We start from the raw sequence: 27,003 nt of genomic DNA, 5'->3' as shown, positions 1-27,003 counted from the left end.
CTCTCTTCCAAGAGTCCCCCCCCAAGTGTCAGATCCTGCTGGACACCATAAGGACACTGCAGTCCCTTCTTCCTGACAGGCTCTAGCTTCTCAGGCCAGTTTTGCAGCCCGAGTGATTCATACAGGAGACCCCCAAACTAGTGCAATGCTCCTACCAGTCCTCCCCACAGGCTCCCCCCACCCCATATATCATCTCTGTGCAGACTGGCAGGCATGTGACATGTGATCACCTGTGATAGACCCCTGCACACCACTGCTCCCAGAGATGGATTAGGAAAGAAAGGCACCAGGCCTCTCACCACTGTTTAAAAGAAAAGCATGCCAGGCACCGGTGGCTCTTACCTGTAATCCTAGCCATGCAGGAGGCTGAAATCTCAGGATCAAAAGCCAGCCTAGGCAGGAAAGTCTGTGAGATTCTTATCTCCAATTAATCACCCCCCCAAAAAAAAGAGCTGGAAATGGATCTGTGGCTCAAGTGGTAGAGCACTATCCTTGAGCAAAAGAAGCACAAGGACAGCACCCAGGTCCTGAGTTCAAGCCCCAAGACTGGCACCAAAGCAGGGGGCGGAGCCGGGGGTAGAGAAGCAGCTCTACTGCATGTCACAGGACTGAGAATTCTAGAACTTTTCAATAGCTTTGGGAACAGAATGATATTTAAGATCTTCATTTAAAATACAGTAAAGGGTTCGAATTGTATATATGCAGTCTGTGATGAAGAGTGATAAAAGGAAAATTTAAATATTCTCACAAAGAACATAACTTCTGCTCTCCCAAATCCTGTAGCTGCTTTTCCTGGTAGAGGTAGAATTTTGAAAGGGACCCAGCCACAACTCTGACAAGAGTGTTGGGCAGGCCCACCTGCATGTTCTGCATGTAAACAGCTCAGAGAATGGCTCCTTGGGAACACTGCCCTGCCCTTGCCTGCGCCCAGCTAGGATGTCAAGGCCCCAAGGACAGAATCATGCCATCTGATGTCCACCCGCCTGGAACACTACTGCCCCCCACTCCAAACCCTGGATCTCTGGCAGCAGGCCAGCCGCAAGCTGTCGTCTGAGGACAGCTGCCCTTCCCTGCAAGCAGGAGGGAGACCCAAGATGTCCTCTAGTGGCCTCAGACATCTGGGATGGAATGGTCCATGGTGTGGTGGAGCAGCGTTGGGGACAGCCTAGATGGGAGAATGGAGACAGTGGCGTGAAACTGGTAGCCCCTTCTCCCGCTTGTCTCCCCACCCCAGAGCAGGTACAACCCAGGGGATTATCTTCGCCTCTTACTTCTAAGTAGTCCTTGAAGCCACCTTGGGAGGAGGGGCAGGGTTGGAGGGAGGGGCAGGTGGGCGCCAAGGTGCTGGGAGGAGGGGAAGGTAGAGTGGGGGTGCAGTCTTACTTTTTGACCATGTGCTCGAAGATCACTGTGGGAATAATGGTCAGGGTGATGACATCTCCAGCTGTGGTCAGAATCTCTGTGACCTTTTTGTCCTACAAAGAAGGTGAGTGAATGGTTACCTTGACAGCCAAGGGCCAGTCAGTGTGGCTACTGCTATTCAACACCATGGACAATTGCCTACAGAGGCCAGGTTGCCTGCGTTCCTAGGGCTGTCAGGTGAGGAGCACGTAGGATCTTGTTGGAGCAAAGACATGCATCTCCTGCTTGAGGATCTCCATGTCCAGGAGCATGGCACACCCCACCGTTCCCTTCGTGGTCAGCTGTGTGACCTGGCCCACAGCATCGCCACCTCCCTGGGCCCTGTCACACTTGGGTTGTAGCTCAAGACACAAGAGAATAACAAGCCAATGGCACACACTGAGCCAGCCACATAGTCTTCCTCAAATGCTTCTTCAAGAGCTGGGCATGGATGGCTCATGCCTATAATCTTTGTTACTCAGGAGGCTAACTTTGAGGATCACAGTTCAAAGCCAGCCCAGGCAAGAAAGTCCAGGAGACTCTCATCTCCAATTAACCACCAGAAAACCAGAAGTAGCACTCAAAGTGGTAGAGCACTAGCCTTGAGCAAAAGAGCTCAGGGATGGCATCCAGGCTCCAAGTTCAAGCCCATGAACGACACAACAATAACAGTAAGAAAACATTGACTGGGAGAGAGGAAGCCCACAGAAGCCACTGAGATTGTGAAAGAAAATAATCTAAAAGTCTCCCAGTAAAGCCTGCTGGCCCATCACTACAGCTGAGGCCAGAACTCTGTCCTTCTCAAGGCCTACTGCCCTTTACATGTAGATGTAATCTGGTTGAGGGTCCTTGTCTTACATATGGGTGATAGGATTAGCAATGACCACAGGGAGGACATACACATACTTTGGAAGATGAGTGATTTCAAGCAACACAACTAGCCAGGTGCCGATGGCTCACACCTGTAATCTTAGCTACTCAAGAGGCTGAGCTCAGGATCACAGTTCAAAGCCAGCCTGGGCAAGAAAGTCCATGAGACTCCTATCTCCAATAAATCAGAAAACTGGAAGTGGCGCTGTGGCTCAAGTGGTACAGTGCTTGCCTTGAGCTGAACAGCACAGGGACAGTGCCTAAGCCCAGAGTTCAAGCCCCACACCCGACTAAAAGAAAAAAAGCACAACTATCTGAGCGACTCAGTAAAGGGACAAGCTTTATCCCTCTGCTTTACTCTGGTAGAGCAGCTGATAAGCTCATGATGACGCCTTGAACCATCCATGGAATGAAAGAAACACAGCAGCAGAATCGGTTCCTTTCAATGGAATAGCCCAGCACTCTGGCTGCTCACAATTGGTATTGCTGACTCTACTTTTAAAGTCCAGTGGGTTTTCCTTTGGATTGTCCAGTGAAAGACCAAGGACATAGCAGGAAGGATCCTCTTAGACGAATAACAGGAAGGACTTCCTGATCACAATGGTCATGAGCTACCAGGACAAGCCTCCAAGGAAGGTGGGGGAGCCTGTGAAGCACGTGGCAGGAATGGTTGGTACCAGCTGTGGAGTGATGGGCAACCACCCAGCCACATCTGCTGGAGGAGTCCTGCTCCACACCACCAAACCTACAGCCACAAGAGAAGGACTCTCACTCCACCCCATATCTGAGATTAGGAATTGCTCTCAGAGATAGGCACTGGAGGTTCATGCCTGTGATTCTAGCTACTCGGGAGGCTGAGATCTGAGGATCCCAGTTCACAGTCCGAAAGACTCTTCTCTCCAGTTCAAAGCTGACTCAAGTGGAAGACCACTAACCTTGAGCAAAAAAAAAAAAAAAAAAAAAAAAAAAAGCTAAGGAAAAGCCCCTGGTTCAAGCCCCAGAACCAGGATAAAAAAGAAAGAAAAAAAAGAAAAAAAACTGTTCTCAGTCCAAGAGGCAACAAGTGAGGATAAAGCCACTCTCCTCAGGCACTAATGGTACCTGCCTAGACACCTAGTTACCCTGGAGGCCGCAATACAAGAGAACACGGTTCTAGACCAGAAAAGTTCAGTAGATTTCATCTCCAAAATAACCAGTAGGTCTAGAGGTATGGCTCAAGTGGTAGAAGTGTCAGCTGAGTAAGCAAGCAACAAGCCAAGTGAGTGTGAAGTCCTGACTTTAAACCTCAGTACCACCAAAATAAGACCACTCCCACTTGGTTCAAGACCAAAACCACATGACTTTTGCTGTCCTGGAAGGCATCCTAAGCATTCCACGTCAATGGCATGGCTCCTAGAACACTTTCCAAAGATAAAATTCATGAGCTGGGCACCGGTGGCTCACACTTGTAATCCTAGCAACTCAGGAGGCTGAGATCCAAGAATCATGGTTCAAAGCCAGCCTGAGCAGGAAAGTTCTTGAGACTCTTATCTCTAATTAGCTACTAGAAAACCAGAAGTGGTGCTGTGGCTCAAAGTGGTAGAGCACTATCCTTGAGTGGAAAAAGCTCAGGGGTCAGTGCTCAGGCCCTGAGTTCAAGCCCCATGACCAACAAAGATGAAAAAAAAGGTAAGGTTTACCCCACCACCCTTGAACAAAGAACCAGATTTCTAAAAGAAACCCTGAGAGCATGGAATAAGTGTGCAACTAGAAGTACCACACCGAGAAAACCAATAGCTATTTGTGTCCTCACACAGGTAGCCACACCCCTCCTTCTGTCCCTCTCTGTGCTAGTGATGGAGTGCTGGATGCAGGCCCTATTGAAACCTTAGGCAGCTGTGGCTTGGGTGGGGCCCATAGCCCGTGCAACCTGTGCGGACAAAAGCCGTGCTACCCCAACCTCTCCCAATGCCTGATATCTGTGGCAGTGTGTGGTCACAACCTACCTTTAACCCAATGACATTCTGCCCGTTCACCTCACACACATAGTGGTTGGTCAGCAGCCCATTGCAGGCTGCAGAGCTCCCCTTGACCACCGACGCCACCTTCCCCTTCTTGAGGACAAAGCCAACATGGCCCAAGCTGTCCTTGTGCATGGTGACCGTCCTCTGGAATGGCCTGGAAGAGAGGGACAGTGAGCTTGGCCTAGGAGTGTGGCTGTGCCTGGCTGAGAGGACCCTGGGGCCTGGCTACTCACCTGTCCCGAACAACCATGACAATCTTTTCAGCTGATGCCTTCTTCATCGCTCGGTGGGCTTTGTCTGTGCTCCAGCCAGCACAGTCACGCCCGTCAATCTGCAGGACCTGGTCCCCAAAGCGCAGGCCCACCAGCGAGGCAGGGGTGTTGGCCTGGACCAGCTGGACAAAAAGCCCCTTAGGGAAGCAGGGTCCCAGAATCAGCACCCTTGGCTAGTGAGCTCAGACCACAACCAACGGTTGCTTTCCCCATACCCCTGGTCATCTCAAGCCTGCGGGGTGACAGGACCATAGCTGTGCAGGGCTGGCCCGATGCTTGAGTGTTTTTCTTGGGAAGGAAACATAACAGGCTGTACAAGAACAGAAGATCAACACCAGCCAGGTGGCCTCTCCCCAAGCCACTGTACTGCACTGCCTCTCACAAAGGCTTTCTTGGCTCTTACTGTCTATAAAGTCCTAATAGGCAAGCCAGTGGCTGGTGACTCACACCCGTAATCCTAACTACTCAGGAGGCTGAAATCTGAGGATCAAGATTCCAAGCCAGCCCAGGCCGGAAAAACCCATGAGACTCTTATCTCCAATTAACCACCAAAATGGAAGTAGAGCTGTGGCTCAAGTGGTAGAGTGCTAGCCTTGAGCACTAAAGCTCAGGGACAGTACTCAGGACTGGTACAAAAAGAAAGTCTCAGGAAGTTTGTGAGTTGGGGAATCGGGAAGAGGAGATTCTGAGCATCAGGAGCACAGGAGAGGCAGGTGCAGGGTATTTGCTGCCCGGGAGTCTCAGGATTACAAGGCCTGCTCTGCACCCTCCTTACTGTGGACAAGGCTGTCGGCCTCTGGTGAGGAGGCCCCTGCTGGACCTCCAGTCCTGGCCTGCAGGGTGATGGTGACCCAAAGCCAGACCACTGGATGTGGTTGGCGATATACAGCACTAAGGAGGCCCACCCCCTTGGAGGGACTCCTAAGCGGGCCTACCTTGTCGATGGCCCGCAGCCGCAGCCCGGTCTTGCCCCGCTCATCCTTGCACAGGTGGATCTCACGCACCCCGGGCTTGATCTCTGCACGACGCACGCCCAGGTTGTTCCCCGACAAAGGGGCCACCACCTGGCCAGGCCAGGGGCCAGAAACTACCATCTGCGGACACCAGGGAACAGGTGAGCCAGGCTCGTGGGGCTATGCCTTAGGTGCCCCTGGGGTCTGGGTAAGGATGGGCAAAATGGGATGCGACAGTTCCTGGGTACCACATATTTCTCTGCTGAGCAGAATGGGCTTGCAGGGAATTTGACTTCACAAGGCCACTAGAGGGCAACAAAGTCACTCCCTTACAAAATGAAGAAAAAGGGTCACCAGAAAGGGGACCTCACTGGTTACAGAAAAAAAAAGGGGTGTGGGTGTGGAAAATTAGCATCAAGAAAAGATGACTTTACAATAGAAACATGATTTCATAGTAAATAGTGATCAATGGGAGAGGGAAAAAAGGAGGGATTACTTGATCCAATTTTTGTTTTGGAAAAAAATTAATCCAATAATGTAAAAGTTAACAAAATTTCCCTTCTCGGATTCAGAACAAGATGTCCAGGCTCACCTTCACATTAAACACAAGACTATAATAGCTAACCAATGCAATAAGGCAAGAAAATGAAACAAAAAGCATATGGAACAGAAAAGAAATATAGCTGTCCTCCCTAGGTGAATGGCAGTATAGTAGAACATCGTAAGGCGTCTACAAAGTGATTTCTAGATTTAATAAATGAGCTCATCAAGGTCATAGGATGCAAAGTCAACACACAAAAATCAATGGTTCTGCACACAGTGGTGCATGTCCTAGCTACTCGGGAGGCTGAGTCAGGAAGACCACTTGAACTCAGAGTTCAAGGACAGTCTCTGCAACAGTGAGACTTCATCTCAAAAACAACAACACTACCACCACCAAACCCAAATGTGTCTGAAATTAAAAGCACAGACCAGCCAGATTCTAACTACACTTAGCAATAGTCTAAATCTTAGCAATGGAATATCAATAGAAGATATAAAGCATAAAGCATGACATTCTTTTGTATAAAAGCTCAAATGTGTTTAAGAATATACACAAGGAGCCAGGTGCCGGTGGCGCATGCCTATAATCCTCAGGAAGCTGAGATCTGAAGATCGAGGTTCAAAAAAAGCCCAGGCAGGAAAGTTTGGGAGACTTTTATCTCCAATTAACCACCAGAAAACCGGAAGTGACACTGTGGCTCAAGTGATAGAGTGCTAGCTTTGAGTTGAAGAACTGAGGGACAGCGCCCAGGCCCAGAGTTCAAGTCCCATGACTGACAAAAAAAAACAAAAACAAAACAAAACAACAACAAAAACACAGACTAGCCAGATACTGATGGCTCAAGCCTGTAATCCTCGCTACTCAGGAGACTGAGATCTGAGGATAGAGGTTATGCCCAGCCCAGGAAGGAAAGTCCTTGAGACACTTATCTCCAATTAACCACCAGAGCTGTGACTCAAAGTGGCAGAGCACTGGACTTGAGCAAAAGAGTTCAGAGACAGAACCCAGGCCCTGAGTTCAAACCCCAAGACCAGCAAAATAAATAAAAATACATACCACTTACAATCACTGAAATGGGGGGGGGTAATAAATATAAATTCAAGAAAATGTGTAAAAAATACTATATGTCAAATATAGACAAAGTACTGCTACACCTTAACAAAGAAGATCTAAAACGTAATCACTAAAACAGGGGGGGGGGTAATAAATAAGTATAAATTCAAGAAAATGTGTAAAAAATACTATATGTCAAATATAGACAAAGTACTGCTACACCTTAACAAAGAAGATCTAAAACACAGAGCCCTTCTGTATCCATAAATTGAAGAAGTAAAAAATCAACAATCAATCTGTTAACTTTCCTCAAATTGAATTACAAGCTGGGCAGGGTGGTACCCATCTATAATCCCTGGGAAGTACAAGGAGGAGAGTTAAGATGACTGAGACGGAAGAAGACAGTCTGACAGCAGTCTGGTGCTCAATGTTGTCCCTCCTGGTCCAGCTGGGTCAAGCTAGCAGCCGGGAGCCATAGATCAAAGGGCAGAGATGATAGGAAATGGTGAAATCCCCACCAAGACCAACAAGAGGAAGAGGATGGGGACATCCAGGGCCCACCCCAGGCTGGAAATGAGGGGTACCTACGCTGTCACCCTCTGGAGTCGGAGGCAGGCTCTGCTGGACTTCTTGGCTGGAGAGGGAAAGACCCATATAGTTCTCCAGTTCTGCCAGGTTTGGGTACAAAACTAATGAGGAGGAAGAGAGATGTCACCTGAGGGTACATCCTTAGCCAGCATGTTCCATGTAAGACGGGAGCCCAGGGCTACTGCTCGCTCTCAAGAACACTGTGTCCCCCACCCCACCCCTCTCCCTGGTATCCTGTTTCTCAAGCTCTCTGAGGACGTGGATCATCTCTGCAGAAGGTCTGAGGTACGGGGGGGGGGGTGTGTGTGCAGGAACTACTTTTGTTCCAGCAGCATGGAACATGGAGTCCCTTGTGTCTTACTGTAGCACTGAATTCAGCTGACTTTCTACCAGCCACACAGCGGAAATGGCACAGGTGCAGGACCTCAAGGAGTTCACAGGCCATTAGAAAGCCAAGGGGGAGGCCCCTGAACCAAGGGTTCAGCACACTGGGGAGGAGAAGAAGGGTCCTGAATTCAAGACTTTATCACCAATCAGGATTCTAGAAGTGCCTGGACCACTTCTAGGAGCCACACGAACATCCCAGTCGCTTCATGTGGCCAGGTGCCCCGAATTAAGCCATTACTGCCTCCCACTACTTTTCCCAGTATCCCCTCAAAGGGTTCTGGTGAGTGACAGGTGTATGTAGAGCCCACAAAGTTGCAGGTTCCAGAAGTAAGTGTCCAGCGGAGGTGAGAGAGCACATCTTCAGGTGAGGGTGAAGAGGGACAGCCCAGCCCTGTGAGTGGGAGACTCCAAGTCCCTTCCAGCGCTGGCAGACACAACAAGGGGCGTCAGGGGGTGGCCACTGAGGCAGGCTCACCTGAAGGAGGCTGGGTGGCTGCCTCTGGGACTGGGGCGGGCAGGGCAGGCGTCCTGGGTGAGGCTCTGGCCTGAGCCTGGGCCTGGGCCTGGGAAAGGGCAAAGAGTGCCAGTTAGCTGCAGCTGAGACCAAAGCACATTATGTGCACGATGGAAATAGCACAGTGAACTCCTCTGCTATTAATTAATGAATACATGCTGTTTTAAAAGAAGTTTTAAAATTAATAGAAGAGAAATAGGCAGTTGGAGGTGTGGCTTAGGTGGTAAGGAGCCAGCCAGTGAGCAAAAGTGTCAGATACCAAGTTAAAGTCTCAAAAAAGAAAAAAAGAAATAGCTCTCAGAGGCTGGAAGGGAGGGGACAGGTGGAGGGAAGACAGTTGATAGACACTGTATCTGGAGAAGAGTGCTAGCTTCTCATGTTCTGTTGTGCAGGAGGGTAACTATGGCTGGCAATAAATAATTGAATGTTTCAAAATGGCTAACAATGAGTCTTCTAAATGTTCTCAGTAAAAAGAAATGATAGCCAGGCACCAGTGGCTCATGCTTGTAATCCTAGCTACTCAGGAGGCTGAGATCTGAGGATCGTGGTTTAAAGCCAGCCTGGGCAGGAAAGTCTGTGAAGCTCTTATCTCCAATAAACCACCAGAAAACCAGAAGTAGCGCTGTGGCTCAAGTGGTAGAGCACTAGTCTTGAGCTAAAGAGCTGAGGGACAGTGCTCAGGCCCAGAGTTCAAGCCCCTTGACCACCACCAACAACAACAAAAAGTACTGTGTATGTGTGCATGTGCACATGTGCACATCAGTCCTACAGCTTGAATTCAGGGCCTGAGTACTATTCCTGTGCTTTTTGTTCAAGGTTAAAACTCTACCACTTGATCCACAGCTCCACTTCTGGCTTTTTGGTAGTTAATGGGAGATAAGAGTTTCACTGACTTTTGTGTCTGAGCTGGCTTTGAACCTTGATGCTCAGATCTCAGCCTCCTGAGCAGCTAGGATTATAGGTGTGAGCCTCTATACCCAGCTGTGTGTGTATTTTGATGTGCCTCTTTCTTAGAAGAAATTCTCCTGAGGTCAAGACCATGTATTTACTGTTCACAGCAGCCAAGGTGTCAAAGCCACCTCCAACCAAGGCCTCAGTGGAATACCCGAATTCTCAAAGTCCTCTGGAACCACAAGGCTGTGGGGAGGAGGGAAGGCTACAGGTTGCTGGGCTGGAATTGTGTGGAAGCTGGCCCTTGGGTGTGGGGGCAGGGTTGTAAAGACAGTGTCAGGACAGGGATGGGGAGGACAGGAGTCTCTGAGGCTGCTGAGGGTCCCCATCCACCAGGAAGAATCTCCCTTAGTTAGCCTGCAGTAACCCCAAGGCCACTGCCAGGCAACACAGCTCACCCGCCTGCCAGCTTTACCTGGATCGCCCGGTCTACCTTCAGGTCCTCAAGAGAAGGGTACAGGGCTGACATGGCTGCTCCTCGAAACACCCTGCAGAATGGAGAGGGTAAGGAGAGATGAGGATGCCACCCCCAGCCACCAAGAGGATGCATAGACATCCACCTCCTGCCACTTGTGTCCAGGGCACTTTGAGATGCATGAAGAGCACTGTGAGGGTTCATCATCCCACTTTACACATAAGAGCTGGGATTTAGAGTCAGTCTGTTTGGCTCTCTTGCTTGAGGTTTATATACACCACGCTGCATTGATTCTGGGCTGTAGAATGGAGGTGCAGGGGCCACAGGCTGGCCAGAAAGGCAGGGTCATGGGCCCCAACCTTCCCTACCCTGTGTTAAAAGTCAGATGGGCTAATGAGGTCTGATCACTCAAGCCCCAAATCCAACCTGACCGTTGTAAACTGGGCAGCTGCCTGCCAGCCCTAGGTGAGCGAGTGGGTCAGACCGTAATAAATCAGACAGGCAGTACGACACTGGAATCCTCCAGTCCCACCTTCCATCCACCTTTGGGCATATAAGTGCCACTGAATACTTCCAAAACAGCTCTGGATCTTAGCTGAAGTGAAACATTGTGCACGGGGCGGGGTAGCTCATGGTGGAGCACTTGCCTACAATGCCGGAGCCCTGAGCTCTAGCTCCAGCACCTCAAATCCCACCAAGCTGGGGCAGGGTTTAAATTCAACAGTGTTGCTCCACATAAAGGGGGACCTACAGGCAGAGGGGGTGCTGTGAACATTTACTAATGCTTTTGGGTTGTTTTTTTTGTTTGTTTGTTTTTTGGTGAAGCTTGACCTCTGGGCCTGGGCACTGTCTCTGAGCTCTTTTACTCAAGGCTAGTGCTCTACCACTTTGAACCACCGTGCCACTTTCATTATTCTGCTTGTTAATTGGAACGAAGAGTCTCCCAGACTTTCCTGCCTGGGCTGGCCTGGAACCACGATCCTCAGATCTCAGCCTCCTGAGTAGCTGGGATTACAGGCAGGAGCTACCAGTGTCTAGATTACTAATGCTGGGCACTGAATCAATAGAGCCCACAGCAAGATGCCCAGACAGGTTCTGACTGTTACCTCCTACGCAACTCCCTCTTCCCTCCTTCCCTCCCTCACGTCTTTCCTTCTGAGATGTCTTTCAAGCTTCTTTCCCTTTACCCACTCACCCCTGGCTCTCACACCTCCTGCCCCTTGTTGGGACAATCCATTCTAGCTAGATGCCCCTGCCCACCTCCTGCTCACCCTTAGCTTCCGTTGGACAGGCTTTCCAGAGAGGTCCATTCCCTCCGGGATAGGCTCAGGGCAGCCTCCCACCTTGCACTTGTCAACTGTCCTGGGACACATGTGCCCACATGTGACAGGTGCACGTACCAAAGGAATGCCTGCTGGTGGCCGAGGCTGCCGAGTGGGTGGGAGCAGGGCTGGGGATGAGTCCCGTCCCGTCTCCAGGAGCAATTCTGCTTGGCATCTCCCCGGTGACTGGCAGGACATCCATGCCCCACTGCTCCTTGTCCCTCTGTCCCTTCTGGCCTAGCTGATGGGCTCCTCTTCCCACACCCACTGTGCCTCTACGTCTCATCAAACCCCCTCTCTTCCCTGTCCTTCTCTAGTGCCACAACATCCCCCCACCAAATCGGTCACTGTCACCCTTCTTGCTGCTCGCTAGATGGCAGCCATCAGGTCTTTCTGAGGGTAAAGCCAGGGTGATGGGTCTGTGCTCAGTGACTCTCAGTGGCTCCCCACTGCTTGCTGAATCTAGCCTACATTACCTAAAAGGGGCCACAAGGACTTCCTGCTTCCTCCAGCGATTGCATCTGATTGCCCATAAGATGGTATTTGACCTTGCAGACCTTAAGGTTCAAATGAGTGATCTAAGTGCCAGTCTCAAGATGTTGTGGGTAATAATCTAACGTCCCACTGATCTTGAAAAATAGGAAGTTTTGGGGCCCTCTGAACTGAAACTGCCGCACAGATGAGTAGCTGCAGACCCCGGGGGTGCCCCACACCCCACCATTCCTTACCACTTGAGCCACACAATCACTACCCCCTCCCTACACACACACACTCCACCTTCACCCTGGTCTCTTATTTTTTAGTTTTGTTTCTTTGGTGTGTGCAAGTCCTGGGGCTTGAACTCAGGACCTGGTGGCTGTCCCTGAGTTTTTTTTTGTTTTTTTGCTCAAGGCTAGTACTCTACCACTTGAGCCATAGTTCTACTTCCAGCTTTTTTTTTGTTTTGTTTTGTTTTTGTTTGGTTTGGTTTTTTTTGGTAGTTAATTAGAGATAAGACTCTCACAGACTTTCCTGCCCAGGATGGTTTTGAATCTTGATCCTCAGATCTCAGCCCCCTGAGTAGCTAGGATTACAGGTGTTAAGACACCAGCACCCAGCTTCTTTTTAGTTGTTGAGATAGGGTTTTGCTAGGCCTGGTACAGGCTGAACTCAAAGTAGCTAGTTCCCTCTGTAGCTGGGATTCCAGGTGGGTATCAGCACACCTATTTCCCACCACTCTCCATGGTCTCTCACACCCAGGCAGTCACTGATGTCTAAGCCCCAAGTGACACTTGTGGACAAGTACAGCCTGGCTCTCCTGACACTTATCCTTCTCCCAACCCCTGGTTACAATGAGCTACTTTGAGATATTTGGATAATATTATTTTCTCCTGCCTCGAGTTCTCTGTTTCTTGCTAATAATTTTCAAGTTTCAGATCAGAGGGCCCTGCCGTGATCTGGGCTCCCTGTATCTCTTACCTCCTGTCCTTGCCCCCTGTTGATTATTCACTACCTCTGCAGTTTCCTCTACTTGGCCTACTGCCTCATTACACTGGGAGTCCCAGAAGGACAGAAACTGAGCCTTCTTATTGGCTATAGAGGAGCCAGCCCTGAGCATGGAGGCCAGGCAGTAATATTGGCAGACTTCAAGCAGTTGGCTTAGACTTCCACTTGCAATCTCATCAAGCAAAACTCCAATATTCTAAGACTTCAGAACTTCCTAGGGTGAAACCAAGGACCAGAAGTCCAAATGTGTTTCATGAGCCTCTCCCAGATTCATTTTGTTCTTTAGCTTTGAATCCATGCCAATACTTAAAAAATTGGGAAGAAGAAATTCTTCATTTCTAACTTCTACATAAAAAAAAAAATGTGGCAAGGAAAAGGCAGAAATCACATGGGGCTAACCTTGACTTTCCGGTTCCAAAGATCCAGCCAGACCTTCACTGATTTACATCACCTGCTTTGGCTCCTTGAGGCAGCAAGTTCCAGATCCTTGCCCAAGGCTGACCTTTGTGGTGAAATGACCATCCAGAGACAGGGATTTCCAAAGGAGGGCGTCCAGCCCTAACCTCCTTCAGGCCGGTAAGAGGAAGAGACCCCTTTGCTTGGGGACTTTTCCTCAGTGTACCATTCAGGGACTTAAAAAATCTTGGCACAGTGCTCAGCAGTAACTATCTACCAAGATATACGTGGCCAGCAGGCTCATGCAGTAACAACAAATAGGAACCTAAGAGGCCACATCGACCCTCCATTTTCTAACCTTGAAGCCCCGAGCAGCTGCCCTCTAGGATGGACATTTCTGAGAAACTGCTCTAGCCTGGAACCCTTTCAACACTTCCCGATCCTAAATGGGGGCCAGGTTCCCTGTTGGAGGGGTGTCAGGAAGCCTGTCTTCCCTGCCTTGTAGCAGTTCACTATATAGTGGAGAATGGCTTCCTTCTAGCAGAGGTGTCACCTCTAATCATCCAGCCGTTCATTCATCAGTGTCGACAGTGCCCCAGGGGTGGTGCTGGTCCCTCTGTGCAGTACAGCTCTCTCCTCTGTATCCCAATCAGGTACTATTACTCTGGTTGGCTTTTCCAGGCCAAGTGACCCCTGCCCAGTTGGATGGTTCTTGTGTATTCAGAACTGGCCTGTACTGCATCTATTGTCAACTATTTATCAGATTAAGTGATTCATAACTGGGTATTTTCTCACATTGCACCCCACTTTATAGGGGCAAGGGCTAGGTCCACTCTGTATAATCCTTCATGATCATCCCCAGGGGCCACGAGAAGGCAAGCAGGCACAGGACAAAAAATGTTTTAAGGTTTACTAGAGGGGCCACATCTCCCTAGAACGGGAGCATGTGGCATCTGTCCCTATCCAAGTGGCAGGTAGGACTGGGGACAGGTATTGAGGTAGGCACATGCTCAGATAGGTCTGGGTGGAGAGAGGGAGTGGCCAGCTGTATAGCAGGAACTTTAGGGCAAGGAGGAGCTCAGGACTGGATGGAGCTGAGGACCAGAGGTGGGGAGAATATTAACACACTCCAACACTATTTCTGCTCACTGGACAATGCCGAGCACATATAACTGGCCAAAGTTGTGACGTGAATAAATCAGTAGATTTCCTGTGTGGGCATTTTTGATTTTTCACTAGATAGAGTAACAGTGCCAGCATTTAGATATGGACTTCTTGTAACAGAAAGGACAGTTCTAATTGCCTGCTATCCTGTATAATGTCTAACTGTTCTGCCAAAAAGAATAAAAGAAAAAGAAAAGCAAGCAAGCAAGCAGGCAAAAAAAAAAAAATCCCTGCTTGCCAGGTGCAGTGGCTCATGCCTGTAACCCTAGCTACTCGGGAGGCTGAGGTCTGAGAATTGGTGTTCAAAGCCAGCCCAAGCTAGGAAAGTCCTTGAGACTCTTATCTCCAATGAACCACCAGGAAACCGGAAGTGGTGCTGTGGCTCAAATGGTAGAGCACTCGCTTTGAGCTGAAGAGCTGAGGGACAGCGCCCAGGCCCAGAGTTCAAGCCCCAGGACAGACCAAAAAAAAAAAATCCCTGCTTATATGTTGTATACAAGCATAACAAAACATTTCTGGTTTTCATATATACTGCTCTGCAGAAATACATGTACCCAAGTCAACAAAGGGAGGTTATGTTTTTTTTCATGATTTCAGAAAATCACTGCAGACTCACAGGTGAGTCACAACAGCACGCCCACTCATATCTACCATCGTTTGTAGCTGTCACAGTGACTCCATGTTAATAGACAAACATGCACCCTTTGACTCAGAAGCCAAATGTAAATTCTCAGTAAAGTTCAGTTCAGTTGTGCCTCCTATCAAATCTAAACTCCTAAGCCAGGCACAAGCACAGAGCAGTTGAAATCCACCGAGCTTTCACAAGGGCAATACACAGTCTTTTATTATAGATCGCACAATGCTCTTTCTTTTACCATAGACCGCCGTCATTTTCCTCATTTCTCCTTTATAAAGGAGGTGTACCATTGATTTGGGTTTTTGTTTTCAGACAGGTCTCGCTATGTCGCCCAGACTGGCCTCGGACTCATGATCCTCTTGCCCTTGCTTCTCAGATACAAGGATTACAGGTGCGCACCATCATATCTGACTTCGATTTTTTTTTTTTAACCCAAAGGCAACCATGCAGGACTCAGCATCAGGACAAACCCGCCCCTTCTCCCTGCCTCAAGTGCTAGCTTGGAGAAATGGAAGCAATCAGGCTCATATTGCATGCACTGGGGTGCCCCCGAACCGCGGGTCCTCCACACCCGGCCACCTGTCACACGATTCCCCCCCCCCCCAAAGCAAATCACAGCCACCCAACCCGCCAGAAGAGCTGCATCGGCTTGCTGGGCTACGGCGCCTGCGCAGAGACACCATCCCTCGCCCCACCCGCGTGCAGCGGCGACCAGGGCGCATGCGCACCCCTAGAGTGTGCGGTACGCTTCCCGCGCGGCCTCAGCCCGCGAAGCTCCCAGGATGCCCCAGGACGGCGGTACTGACAATGGTGGACTCCTCGCCGTCGGGGTGGCGTGGCTAGGTGGGTTGCCAGATTCCATCCAGCCTCAAGCGACCTGCAGGGAAAGCAGCCGGGGAAGGCCAGGCTCCGCGCCTTCCCCTTCCTGGCCGCACGCTCCCACCCCCTTGGCCTCTAGGCGCCGCCTGGGGGTTGCGCAGGCGCGGTGGAGCCGCTGGGTGCTGACTGCGATTCCGACCCGAGGCGGAGAGAAGGGGGTGCGCAGCGCCTCCCCGCGTTGCTGCGGGTACTGGGAAGGGGGGCTCCCCTCCCTACCGTCCCATGGCGAGGCCCCTCCCTCTCTTCTCCTCCCACCCCAGTGTGGCTAGGGTCCGGACCCTGTCCCCCGGCTGCTTTTTGCTCAAAGCGAGCGCTCTTCCACTTGAGCCACAGCTCTACGTCTGGCTTTTTGGTGGCTAATTGGAGACTCACAGACTTTTCTGCCCGCATTGGCTTCGAACCACGAACCCGAGATCTCCGCCTCCAGGGATTACAGGTGTGAGCCGCCAGGCCCGGTCTGACTCCTGACTCAGTGGACCTGCTGCAGACGCACCGCCCCTCTCCACCCACCCCACGCAGATCAGGCTCCCGCTGCTGAAGAAGGGGAATCGAGCTTGGCTGGGCAGATCACTTCCCACGGTGAAATCAGACCCACTGCCGGTGATAAGGGAACCCGGTAATTGAGTCTACGGGGTACAGAAAAAAAAAAAAAGGACAGGGAAAGGAAGGAAGCCTTCTGGAGAAAGACAAAACATCTTGACTGTCGGTGAAGGATGGAAAATGTACTCCTCATTTGAGTGAAATGTGCCATTGCAGCTATGGGGAGACCAGACCTCAGAGTCTAACTGCCCTTTGGATATTTATTTACCTCCAGAAGATTATCCTGAAAGATTTTCCCCGCTGTGCTGCCCCTTCACTGCAGCTACGCCGCACCCAGGAGATTGAGCCACAAAGGTGGGAGCTCACCTCTGCTCCTGCCTTTCCCTCCCTTTGATGCCATGCCTGGCTCTTACCGGGATGAATCTCAAGCTTCAGTGGCATTGCAGGTTTCATGACAGCTCTGGTAAAGTCTCACATTTCACCTCACCCACTCACCAAGCATTTCATTCATTCCAAATGACTTGCTGATCTGAAAACTCAACCTGCTGGCTCATGCTGCCATGCTTTGACAGGTGCTGTCCCCTCTGTCACAGATGTCATCCTTACCTCCTTCTGATTCATCCCACACTGACACACACACATCCCTCCAAGGATGGGTGAGCCTCCTTTATCTGGACCAGAATATCTTGAGTACCCATTCATCATTTCACAAATGCTCCTAAACACTGACTTCACCAGGCACCAGTATCACCTAGCTACTCAAGAGGCTGAGATCTGAGGTTCGAAGTTTGAAGCCAGACCAGACAGGAAAGTCAAAAGACTCTTATCTCTAATTAACCACTAAAAAGCTGGAAGTGGAGACGGTAGAGCACTAGCCTTGAGAAAAAAGAAAAAAAAAAGCCCAGAGACAGCACCCAGGCCCTGAGTTTAAGCCCCTTGAAGAACACAAAGCCAGAAGTGGAGCTGTGTCTCAAGTGGTAGTACACTAGCCTTAAGCAAAAAAGCTAAGGAAAAAAGCTAGGTGCCAGTGGCTCACTCCTGTAACTCTAGCTACTCAGGAGGCTAGATTTCAGGATTGCAGTTCAAAGCCGGCCTGGGCTGGAAAGTCTATGAGATTCTTTTTCCCTCTTAAGCACCGAAACAATGGAGATATGGCTCAAAGTAGTACAGCACTAGACTTGAGCAAAAAAAGCTCAGGGAGGGGCTGGGAAGGTGGCTCAGTGGTAGAGTGCTTGCCTTACATGCATGAGGCCCTGGGTTTGATTCTTCAGTACCACATAAGCAGAAAAAGCTGGAAGTGGCGCTGTGGCTCAAGTGGTAGAGCGCTAGCCTTGAGCTGAAGAGCTGAGGGACAGCACCCAGGCCCAGAGTTCAGGCCCCACGACTACCACCACCACCACCAACAAAGCTCAGGGACAGCTCCCAGGCTCTTGAGTTCAAACCCCAGGACTGATGCGTGTACAAACACACACACACACACACACATACACACAGAGCTAAGGAACAGTGTTCAGGCTCTGAGTTCAAAGCCTAGTACTGGCCCTTAACTCACACACACCCCAAAACCACACAGCAATGCTTCCCACATTTTGAGGGAGATTGCAGTTCCATTATGGTATGATAAATTTGCCATTATCCTCACTGGTCACAAATTGCCACTCAGCACAGTGCTGGCACAGTAGGTATTAAGTTACTGTTTGTTGAAGGAAAGTAGAGGGAAGAGAAAACCCAAAAATCTAGATAGAATCATTCTTCCCATTCCATCTTGTATTTATAACTGGCCAGTAGCAACACCTTTGAAAAATAACACTGGCTTGGGAAGGGAGAAGAAAACATAGTCCTGATGAGGTAGATGGAAAGTCTGCCTGGCTCCTACAGTATGATGGTGGAAGCGTTTACTCAGTTAGGTGCTAATGGCTTCCTGTGATGAATTCGCTCCTGAAAGAAAACCATCCACCTAACACTCCCACCCCTCCCCCAGGAATCTTCCTCTTCCCCACTACTTTGCAGATCTCTACCCCAGAGCTTCTAGACTGCTTGATCTGAGCAGTAGCCACACCCACAATAATGCAGGGTCTTGGGGGATGAACAAGGCTGAAAAAGGGTCCTCAGCCCCCACCTGAACCTAGAATAAGAACACTTTGTTCTGAAGAACTGAAGCTCCAAGACTCCCACTTGTCCTGTGGACAACTCACCCAGCCTTCAGAAGGCTGTGTGGGAGGACAGTGTGGGTGAGCCTGATTGGGGAACAGCTCCTGGAAGGCCAAATTAGCCCCATGATCTGCTGAGTCTGAAAGGAAGAGGCTGTTGCTAGGCCACCAGTGTACCCCCCCCAAGCCCCCCCTCCCACCACCTAGGATGTGCTGCCTGCCTACTGGGGAAAAGCTGTGGGTTTCAAGAAATGCAGATGTTGCCGAACAAAGGCCCAAGGAGGCAGGGCAGGAACAAGGACTTTAGAGGGAGGCTGGAGTAGGCTCAGATCAACTGCCCCTTTTGGATGTCACTTCTTGTATAATATAGACTTGCATCACAGTTATCTGGGTATGGCAGAAAAAAAGAGATCTGTATGGAAAGCATTCGTACAGTATCGACCTCATGAAAGGCAGTAACAGCTATTCGCTCATTACATATTTCCCAAGTCCCCCTGTTCCCAAGTAGCCTCTTCGGGGTCAGCAGTGAGTGAGGTATGAACTAAAGGATGGGTCCTAGAGGAAGGAGATTACTAACGTAGAGCTCCATGGCTTGGTAAGCTGTTAAGCACTGAGGAGAGAAGGAAGCAAAAGATGGAGAACAGGGAGCGTCGGGGACCAGAGGAGCCTCGTGGAGGATGGGGGCATGTGAATGGGCGGGTAGGGAGGAGAGCATTGCACCAGCTGGTTGCACTCCCACTGGCCCCGAGGTGGGAGCACCTGCTGACCAAAGTCAGCTGCTCAGAGGAGGCGGCAGTGGAGGAGGCCAGCAAAGTAGTGCTAGGGCATGTGGGGGCTGAGGACCTTGGCGAGGACTTGGGCATTTCCTCCAGTGCTGTGGGAGCCACTGGGGGATTCTGGGGGCAGAGTGGGAGCCATGGCCCACCTTCAGTTTACCTGGTCCCTAACTGGTTTGGAGATGGGAGGTTACTAACTGGGATGCAGCCAGGATGGGTCACTCTACGCTCCTGTCCAGTGCTGGGGACAGGTCCTAATGCCTCATTTTCCTTCTCAACATCCAGCCTCCTGAGAGGTCTCCAGGTCATAGAGCGGTGAGGACATTAGCCCACTTCCCCAGCACATTTCCCCTCGCTGCTAAAGTAGAGAATCTGCTTCAGAGCGAAAGAAGCAACAAGCAGAGGCCTGGGCTCCCTGCTCTTTGTGTCTGCCCGCAGCTCCCCCTTCACCCAGGCTGATAACCCTATTTTAAGACGTGAGAGTGGTTGCCACCTCCAGGATCTTGTGATGAGCAGCAGATGAGTGCCAAGGCCTAGCTCTTGTTGAATAAGCCCCTTGCTGATGTTTGGGAAACAGACGGGAAGCCAGAATAGAAGCTGGAGCACTGAAAAAAAAAAATGGTAGCTCTCAAACCAGGCCTGGGGCTGGGTTCAGAGGAGAGGAAAGTCCAGTTCACACTGCACTCCTGGAAGGAAGCACTTTGAAAGGAGACCACTGGGAAGTCTCAGAAGGGTAGGGACAAGGAGAGAAGACCGGGCAAGAGCAGAACTCAACCAATGCCAGCTATACAACAGGCCTCTCTTACCTGCAAGTCAGGTGCTGCTGTGTCCTCCAGTTGCTGCCAAGACAGTCTGTTTCCCTCTGGAAGGTGGTGATGGCTCTTGGCCCAGCTGGGTTCCTATCTGGAAAGGGTGGTGCCTGCCTTTGGTTCAGGTGACTCACCTTGGACTGGGTTGGGCCCAGGTCAGGCCCGCTGGCTAAATAAACAAGGCAGTCACCACACCCACCAGAGACCTTTGCCTTAGTTGAGGTCTTAAGGTAGAGTTAGCCCGGCACTGGTGGCTCACGCCTGTAATCCTAGCTACTCAGGAGGCTGAGATGTGAGGATCACAGTTCAAAGGCAGCCCAGGCAGAAATGTCCATGAGACTCTGTATCTCCAATAAACCACTAGAAAACCAGAAATGGCGCTGTGGCTCAAGTGGTAGAGTGCTCGCCTTGAACTAAAGAGCTCAAGGACAGCACCCAAGCCCAGAGTTCAAGCCCCATGACCCACAAAAAAGAAAAAAAAAAGTAGCTATAGACTGGACCTGGCATTTCCTGTAGAAGTCTTCCAGTGAGGACATGGTGGAAATCCCATGTGCCTGCATGTGTCTGTGAACTGGCTATTAGTCATCATCTGTGGACAATCTCAAACCAGTGACGTCATAGAGAATGAGATACTGATGAGACAATGGAAGAGTCGATACTGTTTGCTCTTCTGTTTTGTTTTCAAAGTGATGTATACTACAGACACTCTAAGAGGATGTGTGCCCAAATGCCAAACCTGTAGCTCTGGATGGGGGGCTGGAGGAGAGCTTTCCTCCCTCCCTTGGAGGTTCTGGGAGGGAGCCCAAGGCCTTCACATGCTAAGCAAGCCTTGTCTGCTGCAATGTCACTCTAGCCAACAATGAATTTCTCAGTTTTTTTTTTTTTGGGGGGGGGGGTCTGGGCCTGGGCGCTGTCCCTCAGCTCTTCAGCTCAAGGCGAGCCCTCTACCACTTGAGCCACAGCGCCACTTCTGGCTTTTTTCTTTTTGCTTATGTAGTGCTGGGAATCAAACCCAGGGCCTCAAGCACGCAAGGCAAGTGCTATACCACTGAGCCACCTTCCCAGCCCAATTTCTCAGTTTTTACTTTTGTAAATATTTCATGGTAATAATTTTTTTCTTTTCTTTTTTCTTTTATCTGTCATGGGGCTTAAACTCTGGACCTGGGTGCTGTCCCTCAGCTCTTCAGCTCAAGGCGAGCCCTCTACCACTTGAGCCACAGAGCCACTTCTGGTTTTCTGGTGGTAAATTGGAGATGAGTCTCACAGACTTTCCTGCTCAGGCTGGCTCTGAACAGCGATCCTCAGACCTCAGCTTCCTGAATAGCTAGTATTACAGGCGTGAGCCACCGGTGCCCAGCAATTTTTTTTTTTAATTTTCTGTTGTGACTTTTTTTTAAATGTTCTTACATGTTTTAGTTCTTGCTTATCATTTTTGTAAGGAAGGAGGACATTAGTTCTTCTAAGGACATTTGACTGGTTGTCTTCTAGGAGAATCAAGGAACTTTGTGTTGGGGTGGAAAGGAATTTTTTATTTTTTTGTTGGTCATGGGGCTTGAACTCAGAGCCTGGGCACTGTTTCCCTGAGTCTTTCTGCTCAAGGCTAGTGCTGTACCACTTTGAGCCACGGCTTCACTTCTGGTTTTCTAGTGGTTAATTGGAGATAAGGGTCTCATGGATTTTCCTGATTCGGCTGGCTTTGAACTACAATCCTTAGATTGCAGCCTCCTCCTGAGTAGCTCAGATTACAGCCATCAGCACCTGATGGATTTTTCTCTTTATAGCACATTTTTAGTGCCTCTTAAATTTTGAAAAAAAAATTCCATGTATTACCCAATAAGTCAGGTGAAAGTCACACTAAACAGTGGAGGAGGATTCCTGGTGGATTTAGTTGGACAAGGTGCCTGTCATGCTTGGTGTCTGGAGAGGGAGCAGGACATGTATCCTGGGCCAGTCCCACGTGGTCTGACAGCACACCCACTCTGGGTGGAGTGAGTATCGGGGCTGTGTGCCAGGCCAAGCAGGCCCACGTCACAGGCCCTGTATGTGCCTGGGCAGATTGTACCAGCCTTGCGTGGCAGAGCCTGCCCTGGTCCTCGTGGAGGAGACACTGCTGGCTCGTGAGGAGCCTGCAATCAAGCAGGAGGAATGAATCACAGCAATGGGGACATGACTACCCCGTGGACTTTCACCTCTAACTCCAGCAGACTGTTCTGTTCCATGTCTTAAAAACCATCTTGTATTGTTCACATGTACCAGTGAGATCCTCGCTTCCTTGAGGGCAAGACCTGGTTGCTAGATCTGCAATGGTACATGTTTTCCAAATCAAAACGGAAACCTGAAATCCGACCAGGTTGTATTTCTGCTTTGTTCAAGCTTTACAAGAACATCATGACTAGATGTAAAACATGGGTGGCCGCAACTCCCTAACAGCCTCCATGGCTCGCTTGCACTCCTTCCCACGGGGCCCAGCAGCTACTCAGAATCCTTCCATCATAATGCTGCACACAGCAACTGTTCCCTGGAGCTGGCCCATGAGGTGGCATCCTCATGGCCAAGCCTTGTCTGTGGCCTTCTTCTTACCTCTATGGTCTAGCACTGTGCCTGGCCCATGACAGGATCTCAGTAAAAACTGACTGGATAAATAAATAAAAGGTTGACTACAGTTATAAGTATCCACTCTGACTTAAAAAAAGAAAGATTGAATTGAGGTGTCATATGCAAGTTCCAAATCTGATGTTGCACCTCTCTGAGCTGCCATTTCCATGTGTCCCTGCTTTTCAGGTTTGTCTCAGGATTAAAGGAATTGGGAAAAATGCCTAGGACACAGCTGGATTCCACGGATGTTGGTCTCCTATGTTTCATTGATTGCCAGTGACAAACAGCATGTCCTCTGGCTCAAGTGCAAATGGAGGCACTCCATTTGGAGAAGGGAGAACAGTTGCTAGGCAAAGAAGCACTGCTGTGCACTCTGCCCCCTGCAAAGAGTCTGCAAGTGCCACCCAACCCAGGCAGATGTCACTGCAGCTGCAGCGAGATAATGATGACAGAAATGGAGCTCCTTCATGCTGTGTGCTCTGCTAGGACTCAGCCGAAGAGGATCTCTGCTCTTCTCTGCAATCCCCAGATTCAGAGACTAGCTCCTTCCTTGTATAGGGCCACACAGCCAGGAGTGGCAAAATTAGGCTTTACCTGAGCACTGAACAAAGGAGCCTGGGCCTCTACTTTGTATAGCTAAGGAAGCCCACCAAAAATGTCCTCGGTGGCCCTTCCAGTTTTATTGGATGGTAAGAATTGAATTGTACAGCCATGCAGAGCTGTACATAGGCTGGGAGACAAAGCTCATCATCTGGAGTACTGAAGTTCTTATAGTAAGAAAGGAGGGCATGGGTGTTGAGTAGGTAGCGAGCAGTCCAACTACCCTTGCCCAGATGTGCTGAGGGCTCTGGCTAGGCTGATCTCTGTCTTTGTAGTTCTTCCTTCCCAAGCCTGAAGGCATCTACCTATAGGAGAATATGCAAGAGCCCTAAATGGAGAACCCCACTTCTTACCAGGTCTTAGTCTTCTTAGGTCCCACCAAAGCCACGTCAGCACCACTCTTAGTACTTGCTGGGCCCCAGTGCCTATGTCCCATGTGGGCATTTGGGCTCCAAAGACAAAACAACCTCTACATCCTCTCTCACCTATTAGCTTGCTGTTGCTTTTACAAGGCTTGCATTAGTAAAGACAGGCTCCATGCTGCAGCAACAGTGAGCCCTGAGCACTTGTGGACCTCAACATGTTTATTTCTTGTGCACTCCTGCAGCTGCAGGGGTGTCCGTCTCTCCTCCAGGCCTGGGGGATTGGCGGGGACAGGGGGAGCAGCTACCATCTCAAAGGCTATCAGGTGTGGCAGAGGGAAAGTGGTCTCTCTGACAAGTAAACATTGTCAGATTGTCACTTCTCAGCCTGATCACAAAGGGGCAGGGAAGTGCGGTCCCACCACGTGCCTGGAACGTGGAACCTGGGAAATACATGGGGGGGGGTGACATAAATGGTCATCCCTGGTGCCAGATGAGCCCAGAGCCTACACTGAGGATGCCTGGGAGGGGGGGGGGGCGAGGAACCGGGAGAGGACAGGCACACCAAGTGCCAGATGAGCCCAGAGCCTACACTGAGGATGCCTGGGGGGCGAGGAACCGGGAGAGGACAGGCATACCAAACCATCTTAGCTTCAGCTGCTGTGGACTGAATATTGGGGCCCTGAAATTCACCATGCTGAGGCAGAATCCCCAGTGTGAAGAAGGGCACTGTGGAGCACCAGCAGAGGACCTGCTAGCCCAGTTCCCCCTCCACGCAGAGATGAGAAGGCAGGAGAACCCCCTAGGTACCCAGCACATTCATGTGAACATCCTCTTCACAGATGAGACAAACAGACCCAGCAAGCACCAGGACAACCCCAGCGATCTGGGCAGCTCAGCCCAGGAAGAGTAGCACTGCTTTCCTGCAACCCTTAGAGGAAAATGGGCTATAGACTGGCAGGACCTTGCCTCAGGTCACACAGCCATTAGTGAGAAGCCAGAATCTAGGTCTTGCCCTGCTGCCAGCCTGGGAAAGCTGCCCAACCAACCCTTTCACCTACTTTTGGCCTGATGTGGGAGAGCAATCTGGGGTTAGGCAGGGAGAAGCACCAGGATGTTGAGAAATCAGATTGGACCTACTCGGGCCTAGGTGTGAGGGCTGCTCTGATGGAGATGAAGCCTTGTTGCTGCCCCATTCCACTTAACCCCCAGTTGTGCTGATGGGTGGATTTCTCCATTGTCTTCTATTTTTCCAGGGAGGAGACAGTCAGAGTGCAATCTGGGGATCTCCAATCCATGGCTTCTATCTGGGGTGGGTGCACCTGCAGGTAGTGCCCAGCTAAGCATGCTTACTGAAGGAGGGAAGGCTGGGCTGTGCTTTCCTGGTGGCTGCGACTGAGCAGCTGGACACCAGAAAGCATGATTAATGGACTCCTGACAGCAGAAGGCTGGGTTCCTGAGCCTGGGGCGGGTGGCAGGGGTCTGGCAGTTCCTAGGCAGAGAAAGAGGCTTCTGGGCTGACGGTAAAATGAACCAAGCTTTCAGAACACTTACTATGCCAGGAACTGAGTAAAATGTTTTTCAGAGACTATCTTCAAAGTCTTACCTCCTCCATTTTACAGAAGAATTTGAGACAGAGTTTAAATCACCAAGGTAAATAGTGAAAAAGATTTGAATCTGGCTCTAGACATATGCTGTACTACCAAGTATGTACCTGTGCACATGTGCCTATGCATACACTCATTTCTTTTTCTCTTATTCTATCTTGACAGATTTCTAAGTCATCAGACTGGCCTTGAACTAAGATATATATTCTCAACTTTACTTGGATTGCTTGCTCTCAGCTGGTGCTCTACCACTTGAGCCATGTATCTTGGTCTTTCAGTCCTAGGGCTTGAACTCAGGGTCTGGGTGCTATCCTTCAGCTTGTTTGCTCAAGGCTAGTGCCCTACCACTTTGAGCCACAGCTCCACTTTAGTTTTGGGGGTAGTTATTAGACATGGGTCTCATGGACTTTCCTGCTGGGCTGGTTTTGAACCACTGGTACCCTCCCATGTGTTGTGTGTGTGTGTGCGTGTGTGCGCGTGTGTGTGTGCGTGCAGTTCTGAGGCTTGATCAGGGCCTTGCATTCTACTTTTTTTTTTAAGCTCAAGGCTAGCACTTTACCATTTGTGTCATACATCCACTTTTAGAATCCAGGATCAAACTAACAAAACTTATTTGTTCACAAACTTGAGGTGAGGAACATTTCTACAATTCACTCTCTCTAGCAGGGTTCAAAAGTTTGCAAGAACAGGTATAGAATACACAAAGGAAATATGGAGCGTTGCATTGGCAAACCTTCTAGTAGATATTCATGGAAGCCAGGAAGAGACTAACTCATCTCAAGTACACTCAGCCATCTGTCCTTCATCAGCCGCAAAGGGCATGAGCCACTTGGGAACCTTTCAGAAGAGGAAAGGAGTGGAGTTTTCTGTGGCTTGCCATTTCCACATGGGGGCCAGTAGGAGACAAACTTTCGTCACAGTCTTCATTAGTAGGTAGAAGTGGGGGGCAGCTGTTTTAAACCATCCATTTCAAACCTTAATGTATTACAGCTGGAAGAAGGCATTTTAAAGTTCTCTGGTCACTATGACCACTTGGGTTCCCACTCTGATCTTAGGTCCATTTAACAAAAGGAAAAACTCAAAACATGGCAATTTGGTGTCTTAAGCATTGTCAGATGAAAGTGGAATTAAAAATGTTTCCCTGACATTAAGAACTATGAATAGTACTGGGTTTGCTCCTCAAAAGCAAAAAAAAAAAAAAAAAAACCAAAAAACAAAAACAAAAGGGAAAGAAATGCAAAACACTGTAAAGCCATCAAACTATTTCCGGCTGGGCCCTTTTTCCTTTATTAAGAGCCTGGCTATGCTCAGCCTGTCCCTAGGTCTTGCTTGAGTCAGGTCACTGGCTCGCCAGATTCATTTTGGCCAGTGAACATGGGAAATGGGAAAATGTGGCTTAGTCCATTTTGTGCTGCTCCAAGAGCATATCACAGACTGCATATTTTTATAACAAATATATCCTTCACTGCTCTGGGCTGTGGAGTCCAAAATCTAGCTAGCAAATACCTTCTGGCTGTGCCACCAAAGAACCCAGCACAGTGCTCAACCCAGAGGTGGGGAGGAGGGAAGGGATCCTTGACTCTCCCAGTTGACCTCCAAGCAGTTCTTTTGCTGTATGTCTCAGGACCTGACCTTCCAACCCAGCAGCCCCCAGGTGGCCCCTGGCTGCTGCTCTGCCAGCACACAACCTTGGAGACTCCCACTGTCCCCTAAGGAACCACCATGACGAC

General features: G+C 49.9%; 1 protein-coding gene across 1 annotated transcript; it reads right to left on the bottom strand.

Moving 5' to 3' along the window:
- Positions 1 to 678: 678 nt before the first annotated feature.
- Positions 679 to 20,174, bottom strand: Sdcbp2 (syndecan binding protein (syntenin) 2). Its single transcript, XM_013010804.1, has 9 exons — positions 20,107 to 20,174; positions 9,952 to 10,024; positions 8,547 to 8,634; positions 7,685 to 7,785; positions 5,482 to 5,640; positions 4,508 to 4,683; positions 4,257 to 4,428; positions 1,384 to 1,475; positions 679 to 1,165 (listed from the first exon to the last, which is right to left on the bottom strand). Exons 2-9 carry the CDS (start codon positions 10,003 to 10,005, stop codon positions 1,111 to 1,113), a joined length of 897 nt encoding a protein of 298 aa, XP_012866258.1. The 5' UTR covers positions 10,006 to 10,024; positions 20,107 to 20,174; the 3' UTR covers positions 679 to 1,110.
- Between the last annotated feature and the right edge of the window lie 6,829 nt (positions 20,175 to 27,003).

The sequence above is a fragment of the Dipodomys ordii genome, unplaced genomic scaffold, assembly GCF_000151885.1.
Source record: "Dipodomys ordii isolate 6190 unplaced genomic scaffold, Dord_2.0 Scaffold13, whole genome shotgun sequence".
Taxonomy (NCBI): Eukaryota; Metazoa; Chordata; class Mammalia; order Rodentia; family Heteromyidae; genus Dipodomys; species Dipodomys ordii.
The sequence above is the reverse complement of the archived record's forward strand: the minus strand, read 5'-3'. Positions and strand labels throughout refer to the sequence as shown.

Excerpts from the sequence above, each read along its gene's own strand:
- Sdcbp2 (XM_013010804.1), bottom strand. The coding sequence starts at position 10,005 with ATGTCAGCCCTGTACCCTTCTCTTGAGGACCTGAAGGTAGACCGGGCG. Across the intron at positions 5,641-7,684 it reads CGACTCCAGAGGGTGACAGC|ATGGTAGTTTCTGGCCCCTG; the intron begins GTAGGTACCCCT and ends TGGTGTCCGCAG. Across the intron at positions 4,684-5,481 it reads GGCTGCGGGCCATCGACAAG|GGGCTTTTTGTCCAGCTGGT; the intron begins GTAGGCCCGCTT and ends TGCTTCCCTAAG.